At 30.6% G+C, this 12,850-nt stretch overlaps 1 protein-coding gene across 1 annotated transcript; it reads right to left on the bottom strand.

Moving 5' to 3' along the window:
- Positions 1-3,296: 3,296 nt before the first annotated feature.
- LOC103868606 (myrosinase 4-like) lies at positions 3,297-6,127 on the bottom strand. The gene is made up of 13 exons (XM_009146691.2): positions 5,939-6,127; positions 5,758-5,818; positions 5,550-5,608; positions 5,383-5,458; positions 5,213-5,290; positions 5,032-5,119; positions 4,673-4,916; positions 4,457-4,575; positions 4,087-4,298; positions 3,941-3,972; positions 3,752-3,848; positions 3,538-3,646; positions 3,297-3,468 (listed from the first exon to the last, which is right to left on the bottom strand). Exons 1-13 carry the CDS (start codon positions 6,125-6,127, stop codon positions 3,297-3,299), a joined length of 1,536 nt encoding a protein of 511 aa, XP_009144939.2.
- Positions 6,128-12,850: the final 6,723 nt, after the last annotated feature.

The following is a 12,850-nucleotide window of genomic DNA, read 5'->3' as shown; positions in this document are numbered from 1 at the left end:
TTGGCACCATCTACGATGATGATGGCATTTTTCTCGGTGCCATCCATGAGGTCTTCCTCATCAGGTGCAGGATGACCATTCCTATAGGCCCTAAGATGCTCCTCGAAATAACAAACTAGTTAGAGCTGATCGAAATTTATCCCTCAGAGCATTCTCAAGAGGTCTTGCCGTCATCAATAGGCTTGCGCCGCCTGAATGATCTCAATCCAGGCTCGGAGTAGTGACATCGTCCTTATCGGATATTGAAATTTTTTAGATCGAAGACATTTCTTCTACACGAACAAGTGATGAGCAGCGAGCATATCGGAATAATCACCCAAATAGCAGTGGCTGCCAGAGAAAATACACGAAAGCAGAGAATAGATAGAGAGATAGAGAGAAAATACCTTTAAACATGGAGATATGTGAAGAACCAAAGGTAAGAACACTTATTTATAAGAGGAAGGGTGTGATTCTCGATGGTGAAAAAATTATTAGGCCTATGGGTCTAGAGAGCCTCCTATTTTCACACATTTTAGGTGCGTTGATTCCACTTCTTAGAGTAAACCGACATCTAGTTTAGATCAAAAGATCGATTGACAAGAATTGAATTCAAATCAAACCGTAACCACATTAGAACTGGACTAAACCGGGTTTTGAAGTTTATCCCGCTTAATGAGAAGGATCGTTCAGCTGACGGAAGGATAACTTCACCAACTACTCTCACTACAGGAAATGTCAGTATTAATAGCATCGGATTATAGCGTTTGTCAATTTGAAATGATATATTTGTTGTTGTGGGAAACAATTTTTTTTAGCCGCGTAAATGTGCTAAGTGTTGGCACCTTAGCATTGCAGAACCAAAATTAAGCGCTATAGTAATTGTAAAATATTAATCAAAAATACATTAAATTAACCTTTGACCAGTCCACTCTTCGATTTTGGTGTTTAACTCTTCTTCTTCTTTTTTTGCTTTTTTGTCACAAAATTTGACTATTTCTTCACTTCTCATAAAACGAAGAATTCTCCTAAAACGAAAACCTTTTTGTTCATTGTTTTCAAAAATTTGAGAGAGTTCTCTTGAATCAAAGATTATCGAAGAATCAATAGGTTCTCATTCAATAGTAGCTTCTTTGTTCTATCTCATTGATTTTGGGTTTCGATTCTTAGTTTCTGATTTTGGGTATCTATGTGGAAGTTTGTGATTTTGGGAATCGATTTTTATTTTGGGTATTGATTCTTAGATTGTGTAAATATGCATGTGATTTTGGGTTTCGATTTGTGATTTTTGGTTTCGATTTATATTTTGGGTTTCGATTGAATCTGTTTTTCGATTATCAGTTTCAGATATGGCGAAGACAAGAGGAGGAGGACAAGTAGGTTCTCGTCGTAGTAGACATAATCTAGGCTTGGAGGTAGAAGATCTAACACCAGAAGTTTCTTCTTCAACAACATTAAAGGTGAATAAGAAAAGAAAATCAAAGAAAGTGGCTTCCCCAAAAAAGAATGTAGTTGTAACTAAGAGAAGAAGGGGTAGAAAGAAGAAAGTGGCTGCTCAAGATGATGAAATAGAAGATATAACACCGCATAATGATGAGGTAGAAGATGTAACACCAAAAGATGAGGAGGTAGAAGATGTAAAACCGCAAGATGATGCTGATCACACTGAGAGCGATGTCTGAAGATGATAAAGAAGATTCTGAGATAGAAGGAGAAGTTTGTTTGACTTGACATGAACAGAAGAAGGATAAAGAAAAAGCTGCCAATATGGAAGAAGAAGGTGAAGACGTAGAGAAAGAGAATGACGAAAATGAGAAAGAGAACGAAGAAGAAGCTCTTAATATGAAAGAAGATGGAGTTAGCAATGCTCAAGATGATGAGATTCCTAGTATTGAAGGATTTCAGCTACCAGAGGATGAAGTGAAAGAAAAGAATAAAAGAGGACCAACAAAGATCTGTAGAATGGCTGAAAATCCTAATGAAAAGGTTGCAGTTACATTCACTGACTTTGGTGATCATGCTGGACCTGGTTCAGTAACACTATCATCTTTTCTTGGTCCTCTTGTGAGGGAACATGTTCTGGTAACACCTTTTGATTGGAAAAAACTTGATGCAGTGACTAAAGAAACAATGTGGGAAGAAATTCAGGTTTGTATATATATATATGTTTTGTTGAATCGCAAGATGAAATTATAAACATGTTTGACATTTGCTTATTTTGATGCAGAGGAGGTTTAACTTGCAAGTAAACTGGCAGAAAGCTGTTATTTTCAAACAGTTGGGAAGTTTGTGGAGGGCTGGGAAGTCAAGACTAGTGCCACAAGTACGTGCTGCAAAAACTGCTGCTGAGAGAATAGATTTAAAACCCAGCAACATCCGATCCATTCAAGTGTGGAACTCTTAGGTTAGGAGTAAGAATACCACAACTTTCACGGTAAATTATCTACAACTAAGTAACTTTCTTATTTATAAGCCATGTCTTATAGATCTAATCACATTCATATTTATATTGTAGAAAATAAGTAACTAGTACAAAAAGCTGAGAAAAAACCAAATCTTTCACACCACTGGCTGCAAACGAATGTTTCGTTTAGCTTATGATAGGGTTGCATATCTTTCACTATTTATATGCAACCCTAGCCCGACAATTGGAATACTAGACATAATATCTCTATCTCTTTAAGACAAGAAGCTGGAAGTCTGAAAAGCAGAGAGCCTAACGTTGTTGGAATTTAGAAACGAAAGTCAGTAATAGTCTCACACCTTATAAAGATCATAGAAACCACAAGTCACCCGCACTTACGATTCAGTATCTTTCTTGTTACATGAAAACTCAGCCGGAATATTCCTCTGCAGAGTCCATATGTGAGCATTCTTTTTGTCAAACTTAAATCGCTACCAAAAATATAAGCAAAAGCATTTTGGTTTGATTTTTCTCTTGAATTAGACAACATCTTCATGTGCCTATTTTGTTATTTAAACTGATTTAATTTTTGAAATGTTACGCTTGAGTACGTAGAAGACACGTAGAGTATAAAATATGAACGGTAAAAGCTATATATAATTTTTATTTATTAATTTATGAATTGCCAGAAATCAAGACCTGGTTATTACAACTGTATTAGAAACACATACACATCACGTAAAATTTATTAAATAATTATAATAAAATAAAGCCAACAATACATAGAGTACAATAATTATTAGATTCAATAGGTTGGAAGTACATTAATTTAATTATATATATACACACACACACAAATATATAAATATATATATATATATGTATGTATGTATGTATATCATATCGATTCCTCTTATTGTTTGATTATGAACTTAGAAAACCATTTTCCAGAATCTTTTTCTCTTCTATCAGCAGGATTAGTGAAATTGACCCAGTTCATACCAAACCGGAGAGTGTAACCATTTCCGAACTCGTAGTTGTCCATTAATGACCATGCAAAATATCCTGCTACGTTGCATCCATCCCTGAAATAAATTTGAAATAATGTTAACCACTTATAATTCTCAAAAGTATGTCAAATAAAGTTAACTCACTCGATAGAGCATTTTAGACATGAAATATGGCTGCAATGATTTTGAATTCGTCCATTATCAGCAAGAGCATTTGGCAGGGTTAAGTTTCCCATATCAAGATCTCCAATTCCTGTAAAATTTAACACAATATTTCCAAATTAAACACACACACATATTTCTATTTGTTTAAACATTGGTTAAACATATTTGTATTGGTATGATGATATGTAGGTACCGTTTTCAGTGATGTAGGTAAGTGGGTTTCCGTATTTGTTTTTGATATAATTTAGAATCTGACGGAACCCTGGAGGGTAGTAGACGAAGCTAGGCGCCTGTAAACAAGAAGGGAACATATCAGAAGGAAATTCAAATAAACGCTGTGATCTCTTAAAAATGATGATTATAAATCTAAGTCGATAGTTACCTGAACACCAATAGGTACTCCGTTGCGGTAATCTGTATCCAAGTAGAGAGAAATATATGAGTTTAGAAAATTTACACTCACACACACACACACACATATATATATATATATATAATATAATATAAGAAGCACAATTTTTTACATACATCCAAGTGTAACTCTTGGATCGGTTATGACACTAGGTTTTGTAGAAGGAGGTGCATTGGTCGCGTATTGTGTAACATAATAGTTCAACCCTAGAAAATCAAGTGATCCTTTGACTAACTTTGATTCTTGAGGTGTGAATTTTGGCAATCTAGGTCCAACCATCTGTCGCATTATCTTTGGATATCTTCCATAAACCAATGGATCCAAAAACCTTCATACATATATATATATATAGAACAAAAATAATAAATTAAATACTGCAAGTATATTTGTTACATTTGAACACTATAACAAAAGCTTTATAGATGTGTATGTGTTCGTGAATATTCATGTGATCTGAGAATCAATTTAATTGAAAAATATATATACCATCCAACGAAGAAATCAAATGCCCGCTTTGCAGCAGCCGTGTCACGAATGCTATTTTCGTTTAATGGGGTGAACCATCTCCCGATCAAGGTCGTTCCTATTTTACCACCATGCAATTTCTGAATGCATAGATATTTTGGATTATAAGTTACATATACTACATACAAATCTTCTTGGAAGGAAAAAAATCATGAAATATTTGGTAAGTATATGAACCTGATATCGTTTTCGGTATAATGCTACAGTTTTTGCATGAGCTAGAAGTTGGTTATGTGCAACTATATAAGGCTCAGTTCCAGAATCTCCTCCAAATTCACAGCCAGTGCACCGTCCAGGAGGATACGATCCGTCTCCATAACCTTTGCTTGCGAGAGAGTAAGGCTGGTTTAAAGTGATCCAAAATTTGACTCTGTCTCCGAATCTCTGAAATAGAAGCTCGGCATAGTTTTTGTAGTCCTCTCTGCTCATGTATCATACATATTAGATAAAAAGATAGATCTTATGTAATGTACATAAGTAACATAACCTAAGACAAAGAAAACAAGTTTAAGATAAATATTATTTAATGCACTTACACTATGCGTCGACTCAAGAAACCTCCATACTCATCTTCTAGAGTTTGGGGAACATCCCAGTGGAATATTGTTACGTACGGTTCAATGCCTTTATTCACACAACAAAAATTGATACATCGGACAATTAAAACTTGATAATATATGTATGTATCAAAAATACAAATTTATGTAATATATTTACCATTTGCTTTTAACTCATTGATGAGGTTATTGTAGTATTTTATCCCGTTTTCGTCAATCCCTCCAGTCAATCTTCCCTCTAAGGGTAGAAGCATATATGTCGTAAGATTAGTTAAAATATAATAATAATAATAATAATAATGAAAATTTAGTCTTATCATCTGCGCTTACTTGGTAAGATCCTTGACCATGCTATTGAGAGTCTGTATGCTTGAGCCTTCATTCTTTTCAGTAATTTGACATCCTCCTGTTATATGAGAGTTCCAGAGCTCAGTTACATTTCTGAAATGGAACAAACAACATGTATACACACACATTCATCATGGATAGCCTCTTACCTTGTAAAGATCATACGAATCACAAGCAAGGTCTCCAGAACTGTGGTCTGGCACTTTCTCTGTAAATATATAGCAGATCGAAATATGAGTATATATAACTTCTGAGTGAAATATTCCCATCCGTTATTTATATACTTAACTTTCTCTACATCAAGGTGAATGCTAATTAATTATACGGGAATTTTTTTAATCAATGATGTGTTGTGACCTGGATATCTATGAGTGAAATAGTCCCATCCGTTAAGTGCTCTATGTGAAGCACCTTCGATCTGGTACAAAAAAAAAATCATGCAGGCCGGGTTAAAGATTATTCGTATATTTGGTTGATGAAAATAATCTTGATAGATCCCTATGTCTTATTAAAAGGTCAGTTTCAAAGATATATGTACCTGGTAGGCTGAAGTAGCCGCACCAAAAGTGAAGTTCTTTGGAAAACTAGTTCGGTTGAATGTAAGTGGATTGTCGCAGTTGAACGGTTCTTTAGCCTTACAGGCCGGGTTACAAACATTTTTGCTACTTGAAACCGCAAAGAGAATGATAAGAATGGTTACAAAGAATTGAGCTTTTTGACATTCCATGGTTGAGAACATTGTGGTTTTTGCTTTCTTTGGTTCTTAGCTAAATTTGCTTTTTGTTGATGGTTAATTTGATGATGATGACTAAATAATGAACTTGGAAGGGTTTATATAGGAAGGTTTCCGTGCATGAGAATTTGCATGGGGTTTGAAGTTAACTCGTTACGTACGAATAATTTTTTTTTTTTTTTAAAGCTGGTTTTCGTACGAATATATGCAATGATTTTTAACCTCCACGTTCTCCACCTCATGACTCGCTGGCTATTTTCTGAAGTAAAATTTACATAATACGATCATAACAACTTTCCAATTTGTAGAGTGTTATTTAAGCATGGATAATCGAGTTGTTAATACAAGAAATAGGGGTTTTGATTGCAGTTGAGAATAATGTATTTAACATTTGTACCCAAAAAAAAAAAAGTTGAGAATAATGTTTTTTTCTTTCTTTTCTTCTATGTCTGGCATACGTTATTTTTAGATACCATTTGTGAAAATGCAAAAACTATATTTGGTTGGTCCAGTTTTAATTATGCAAATGCTTTTTGGAAACGTAGTATACATAACATTTTCAGTTTCAAACGTTATGCATAATTAAGGGGCGAGAAATAATTTATTGTCCCTTTCACCCTCGTTTCACTTTCTCTCTCACTCCATTTCATTTGTTTCCAAAATTCAAATAAATCCAAAATTCTAAAACCTAAATTTTAAACACAACCTCTAAAACTCAAATATTTTTTATTTAATCTAAAATTTTAATATTTTTAAAAGTTTAGATAAAATATTAAATTTAAACTTTAAACCCTAAACTATAGATCTACATCATACCTCAAATTAATCATATATCCTAAACTCTAATTAAAATCTTAAATTCTAATTTTTTTAAATTACTTAACTTCAAATCAAAAATAATATATACCAAACAACAAATCCTATGTTTTGGATGTTGGCGGTGTGTTGCATAATCTCGGTAGTCTCTTCTCCAAAGCTAATGTTTTTGCAATTCATGGAGGCAGGAAGTGGTGGTCCTGAGTAGGCGCGTTTCTTTGACGTGCAAGCTAGTGAGACGCTATCTCTGGAATTTACGATGAATCTTTATCATCGTAAAGTTTACAAGGATTTTACGATGAAATGTCCGTTACAACCGGTAGTTTATGACAATTTCGATAACATTATTATTTTTTTTCGTAAAATCCATTTACAATGAATTAACTATGATTTCGGTCGTCGTAAATCGTATGTTTTTTTTGCAGTTATAGTTTAAATAAAATATTGCTAATGTGTTGTTAAATTAATATTACAAAAATATAATTTTGTTCATATACAGAACACCAAATCTGAGTTCGAATATGAGCATATGTAACAATGCTAGTATTAACCAGTATTCGTACTAACCATGCTATGTAAACATGAAAAAAATACAATGCTTGTATTAACCATTAAGTTACAATCTTTGGTTTGACCAAAAAAGATGTTACATCTTTTGTGTATTGCAGACGTTATGTATACATATTAATGGACCGCGTTTTGCGAAAGTTGTTTGCCATTTTTAATTTGACTTTAATATTTTTTTAGTTAACATTGTTTATGCTGTAAATTAACTCTTGGAGTTGCTAACTGTATCCATAGATTTTTATTATTTTTTTACTAGATTTTTTAACCGCGCTACGCGCGGATAAGATATTATATGTATTTCTCAATTATAAAAAATAATGTATAATATTGTATTATATTATTTAAAGAATATAAAATAAGACCACATAATATAAATATATTTTTTATATTTTCTTTGTGAAAATCATTATGTTGTTTGATTGTTGTACTTAATTCACATATTTGCATAGATATTTGTGATAGATGAATAACTATATTTTTATTATCAGTAAATAATATATATATATTTATTATATAATATAAGAAAAATGGAATTATTTACGTTTTAACAAACTTGTCTCATGTTGGGGACTCGGTTATAGACATATCATATTCGAATGAAATATTTTTACACTTATCAATCTTCTTAACAATCAAGAAACAAATCTGAATATCAAAACAATATCTCATACGATCTCTTTGTGGAATAACTGCTCTGAAGAAATTGAATTTATGCATCAAAAAGGACTGGAAATGGATGTACATATGTGTTATCTAAGTCAGCTTTACAAAAAACTATTTATAGTTCATATATCATTTATGTCCATCCTATTTTTTTGTCCATCATTTCTTAAACATCTTGAAATAAGTAATGCTAATTAATAATAAACTTTTTACTCACAAAATAAAAATCAAATTTGTCTAATTATCGCTTAATTTGTCTAACTGATATATGTATTTCTCAATTCTAAAAAATAATGTATAATATTGCATTACATTATTTAAAGAATATAAAATATGACTTCATAACATAAATATATTTTTTAAATTTTTTTGTGGAAATCATTATGTTGTTTGATTGTTGTACTTGATTCACATATTTGCATAGATATTTATGATAGATGAATAACTATATTTTTATTATCAGTAAATAATATATATTGATTATATAATATAAGAAAAATAAAATTATTTACTTTTTAAACAAACTTGTCTCATGTTGGGGACTCAGTTATAGACATATCATATTCGAAAGAGACATTTTTACAGTTATCAATCTTCTTAACATTAAAAAAACAAATCTACATATCAAAACAATATCTCATACGATCTATTTGTGGAATAACTACTCTGAAGAAATTGAATTTAAGCATCAAAAAGGACTGGAAATGGATGTGCAGATATGTTATCTAAGTCTGCTTCACAAAGTACTATTCATAGTTCATATATCATTAATGTCCATCTTATTTTTTTGTCCACCATTTCTTAAACATCTTGAAATAACTGATGCTAATTAATAATAAATTTTTTGCTGGAAAAAAATCAAATTTGTCTAATTATCGCTTAAATATTTTATTAATATGGTCTAAGAAGATTTTAAGTGATATCATAGTTTAATTTATTAGTTTTTTTGTTAATTTTTAGAAGTTTTTGTATTTAAGATTTTTTTCCATATTAAGCTTCTATTTCTTTCACAGAATTGATATATATATATATATATATATATATATATATATATATATATATATATATATATATATATGTATATATCATAAAAATTACCATCAAATCAGTTTTACTTATTTATTATTTTGTTTTAACGAAAATACACTTTTTAAATAATTTAATTTAAAATAAAATTATATATTAATTTGCTGTATTTTAACAATTTCATTGATTTAATTAATTTGCTTTGGTGGATAACTTAAAAAGTTTTCATATGAATCGGGGAAAGCAAGCTTATGTTGTTATATTATATTTATTTTGTGTATATAGAATCTATATACAATGCTAGTGTAATAAAGAAAGAACATTATTTTTTTGTAACTTCAAAAAGATACATTATTACAATTTGAAATGAATCAAAATTGAATAAAATGGTAATTAAATATTTGTAAATCTAATTGTTTAGTTGGATTCTCATGAAAAAAAAATCGATTGGTTAAACAAATGTTTCAAAATTTGTTGTGGTATTGTTTTGTCTATAAATTATAAAATTTATTGAATTAATATATTTAATTATTGCATCCTTAAATAATATTTTATTAAGACATTAGAAAAATATGTTTTGAGTTGTTTTGTCAAATTGTACAAAAATCTATGCTTTTTCATATTTGTAACTTCAAAAAGATACATTATGACAATTTGAAATTAATCAAAATTGAATAAAATGGTAATTAAATATTTGTAAATCTAATTTTTGTTTTATCTTGTTTAGTTGGATTCTCATGAAAAAAAATCGATAGGTTAAACAAATGTTTCAAAATTTGTTGTGTTATTGTTTTGTCTATAAATTACAAAATTTATTGAATTAATATATTTAATTATTACACCCTTAAATAATATTTTATTAAGACATTAGAGAAGTATGTTTTGAGTTGTTTTGTCAAAATTTTACAAAAATCTATGCTTTTTCATATTTGTCACGAAAATTTATATGTTAAACTTACTTTTACAAAATTCTTAACTTTGTCACGAAAACAAAAATCTATGATTTTTCATATTTGTCAACGTTCTCACACTTTCTAAGAATATATTAACTTAGCCACTTACTTTTTTTTTTTTACAAAACAAAGTATCGGAGTCTTGAAAGTTGAATTCATATTATTGTAAATGTACATAAAAGTTTGTGATTATATACTTAGTGGTTCTTTATATGTGTCCAAGAAAGTGTCAATGGCTTAGTGGTAACTGTCCTATATATATATCATACCAACCCGGGTTCGATTCTCACCTTCGCATTGTTTTTTTTATTTTTTACGAAAAATAAATGAGATGATATGGCAATTTCGGGTTCTCTGATTGGTTGATTTTTCTATCCTATGTGGACACCCTCTCCATGGCTTATATCCCCTTTTAGTATAGTATAGATTATGTTATTAGTAATAGCCTGATGGTGGCTAGTTCTCGAGAACAGAGTTTATTTGATATTGGTTAGGCCTTTAAAGTTGACCTATATTATTTAAGAACATGTGGTTTGTATTGTGCATATTACGAAATGTAAATTTGTTGAGTAAGTGGATTTATTGACACATTAATGGAAGTAAACAAATAATATATTTTGTTGACAAGAAAAAATACAAATAATATATTTTATTAGTTGTTTACGTAAACGTGCGGTGGCTTGTTCAAGCTCAAAATTTCCTATGCATAACAAAAGAATACCATAAAAAGGTTCCACTGTCGCACAAATTGTTGGCCAATAGTTAGAGCTTGTGGAGGCCCTTCTTAGCGATCATTGCGATAGAAATATTCCTGAAACCCTTTTATGTAGTGTGCTTATTTGTTATCGTTCTCAAAACATTTTGCAAAATAAAATCCGTAATAATATTCGATATTTACCAACAAATAAAATTAAGAAACTAAAAACCTAATTTAAGGATGAGGATTGAGGAGGACGAATATTTACCCTAGTATTACAATAAATAAAGACATTGATTCTTTAATACTTAATAAAAATCCTTATACATTTACAATTATTTAATAAGTGATGAAATAATATACGCTAGAGGAAAAAATATCATTTATTACTAAAATTTACGAGGAGAAATGGTCGTTATAAATTAACGATAATTTTTAACAAGTAGTTTACGTGGAAAAACTAATTCGTTGTAAAGCAGAAATAAATTAATGTGAACAAATATTTATGGTAAAACACATGTTAATTTACGACGATTTTACGATGAATGAAAATATTTTTTTAAAGACGACGAGTAAAATTGAAATAGTTGATAGGCTATACCTAACTTATTTCTTCATAAAGTCGTTGTTATACTGAAGTAAAAGACTTGTAATTGTTTTGTTATAAATCTGTTGTTAAATTCATACCTACCATTGAAGAAAATTTCATATACATATATATATGACATTCTCTTGAGCCTAAAATTTTTACCTATGATATTCTTTTGAGCATGGAAGACACAAAAAAAAACAACATAGAGATGTGAAGGAAAAAATGTCTAGTGATGGCAATATATACGAGTTACGAAGTTAGATGTCTACGCACAAATATTCTGAAACGAGAGTCATGAAGGAATTTTTCAATGGGCTAGAGATATTCATGTTCTATGCTTGCTGTATCCCGATCACACATGAAAACAGTAAGATGTTATGTCCTTGTCAGAAATGAAAGAATACTAAATTTCCCGTGATAAAACTGTATGGAACAGCTTGGTAAATAGAGGTTTTACATCACATTACTATATTTGGTTTCAACATGGAGATGGTTATGGTGGGAATAAATTAGTAGTAGTAATAGTAATTTTAAAATGCTGGTAATAGTGATCAAGAACCAAATCATTTGCATAATGAAAATGAGGAGCAAATGATTGATCATGATAGGGTTCACGACATGGTAACATATGCATCTTTAGAAACTACTACAACAATATCTGATGAAACTCAAAATTTTGAAGAACCTAACTTAGATGCAAATTTTTTTAATGAAATGTTAGATGTTGCGAATTATCTAATCTACACTGGTTGTAGAGAAAGTGTCTCTAAATTGTCTCTATCAGGTGGGATGATGGATATTAAAACTAATCATAATTTATATAAGAATTGCATGTATGCATGGGCCGAATTGTTTAAAGAGTATTTGCCAGAGGACAACGTGTCAGTCGATTCTTTTTACGAGATTCATAAATTGGTTTATAGTCTTGGGTTGCCTTCGGAGATGATTGATGTTTGCATCGACAATTGCATAATCTACTTGAGGAACGACAAGGAACAAGAGTGTTACTTAGGAAAAAAAAACACAATTTAAACCGCAAAGACGTGTGCAGAATAGGATACCGTACCAAAGGATGTGGTATCTATCAATTACAAACATGTTGAAAAGATTATATCAATCCCAAAGGATTGCTGAAGTGAGAAGATAACATGCTGAACATGTCTAGAAGGATGGAGAGGTCACTCATCCATCAGATGCAAGACCATGAAAACATTTCAATACGAATCACCGCAGATTTCCCTAGAAATATTTGAAATGTTTATCTTGAGTTATGCACATATGGATTCAGCCAATTTGGAGTATCTGCAAGAAAATATTCGTTGTGGCCAAGTCATTCTTACGATGTACAACATACCACCAAAGTTGTGCATGAAACGAAAATTTATATTCTTGAGCATATTATT

Source organism: Brassica rapa, chromosome A05, assembly GCF_000309985.2.
Source record: "Brassica rapa cultivar Chiifu-401-42 chromosome A05, CAAS_Brap_v3.01, whole genome shotgun sequence".
Classification (NCBI taxonomy): Eukaryota; Viridiplantae; Streptophyta; class Magnoliopsida; order Brassicales; family Brassicaceae; genus Brassica; species Brassica rapa.
This window is presented reverse-complemented; position numbering and strand designations above follow the sequence as displayed.

Coding starts and splice junctions, on each gene's coding strand:
- LOC103868606 (XM_009146691.2), bottom strand. CDS start 6,127: ATGGAATGTCAAAAAGCTCAATTCTTTGTAACCATTCTTATCATTCTC. Junction 5,819..5,938: donor CGGCTACTTCAGCCTACCAG/GTACATATATCT, acceptor TTTTTGTACCAG/ATCGAAGGTGCTTCACATAG. Junction 5,459..5,549: donor ATTCGTATGATCTTTACAAG/GTAAGAGGCTAT, acceptor CTCATATAACAG/GAGGATGTCAAATTACTGAA.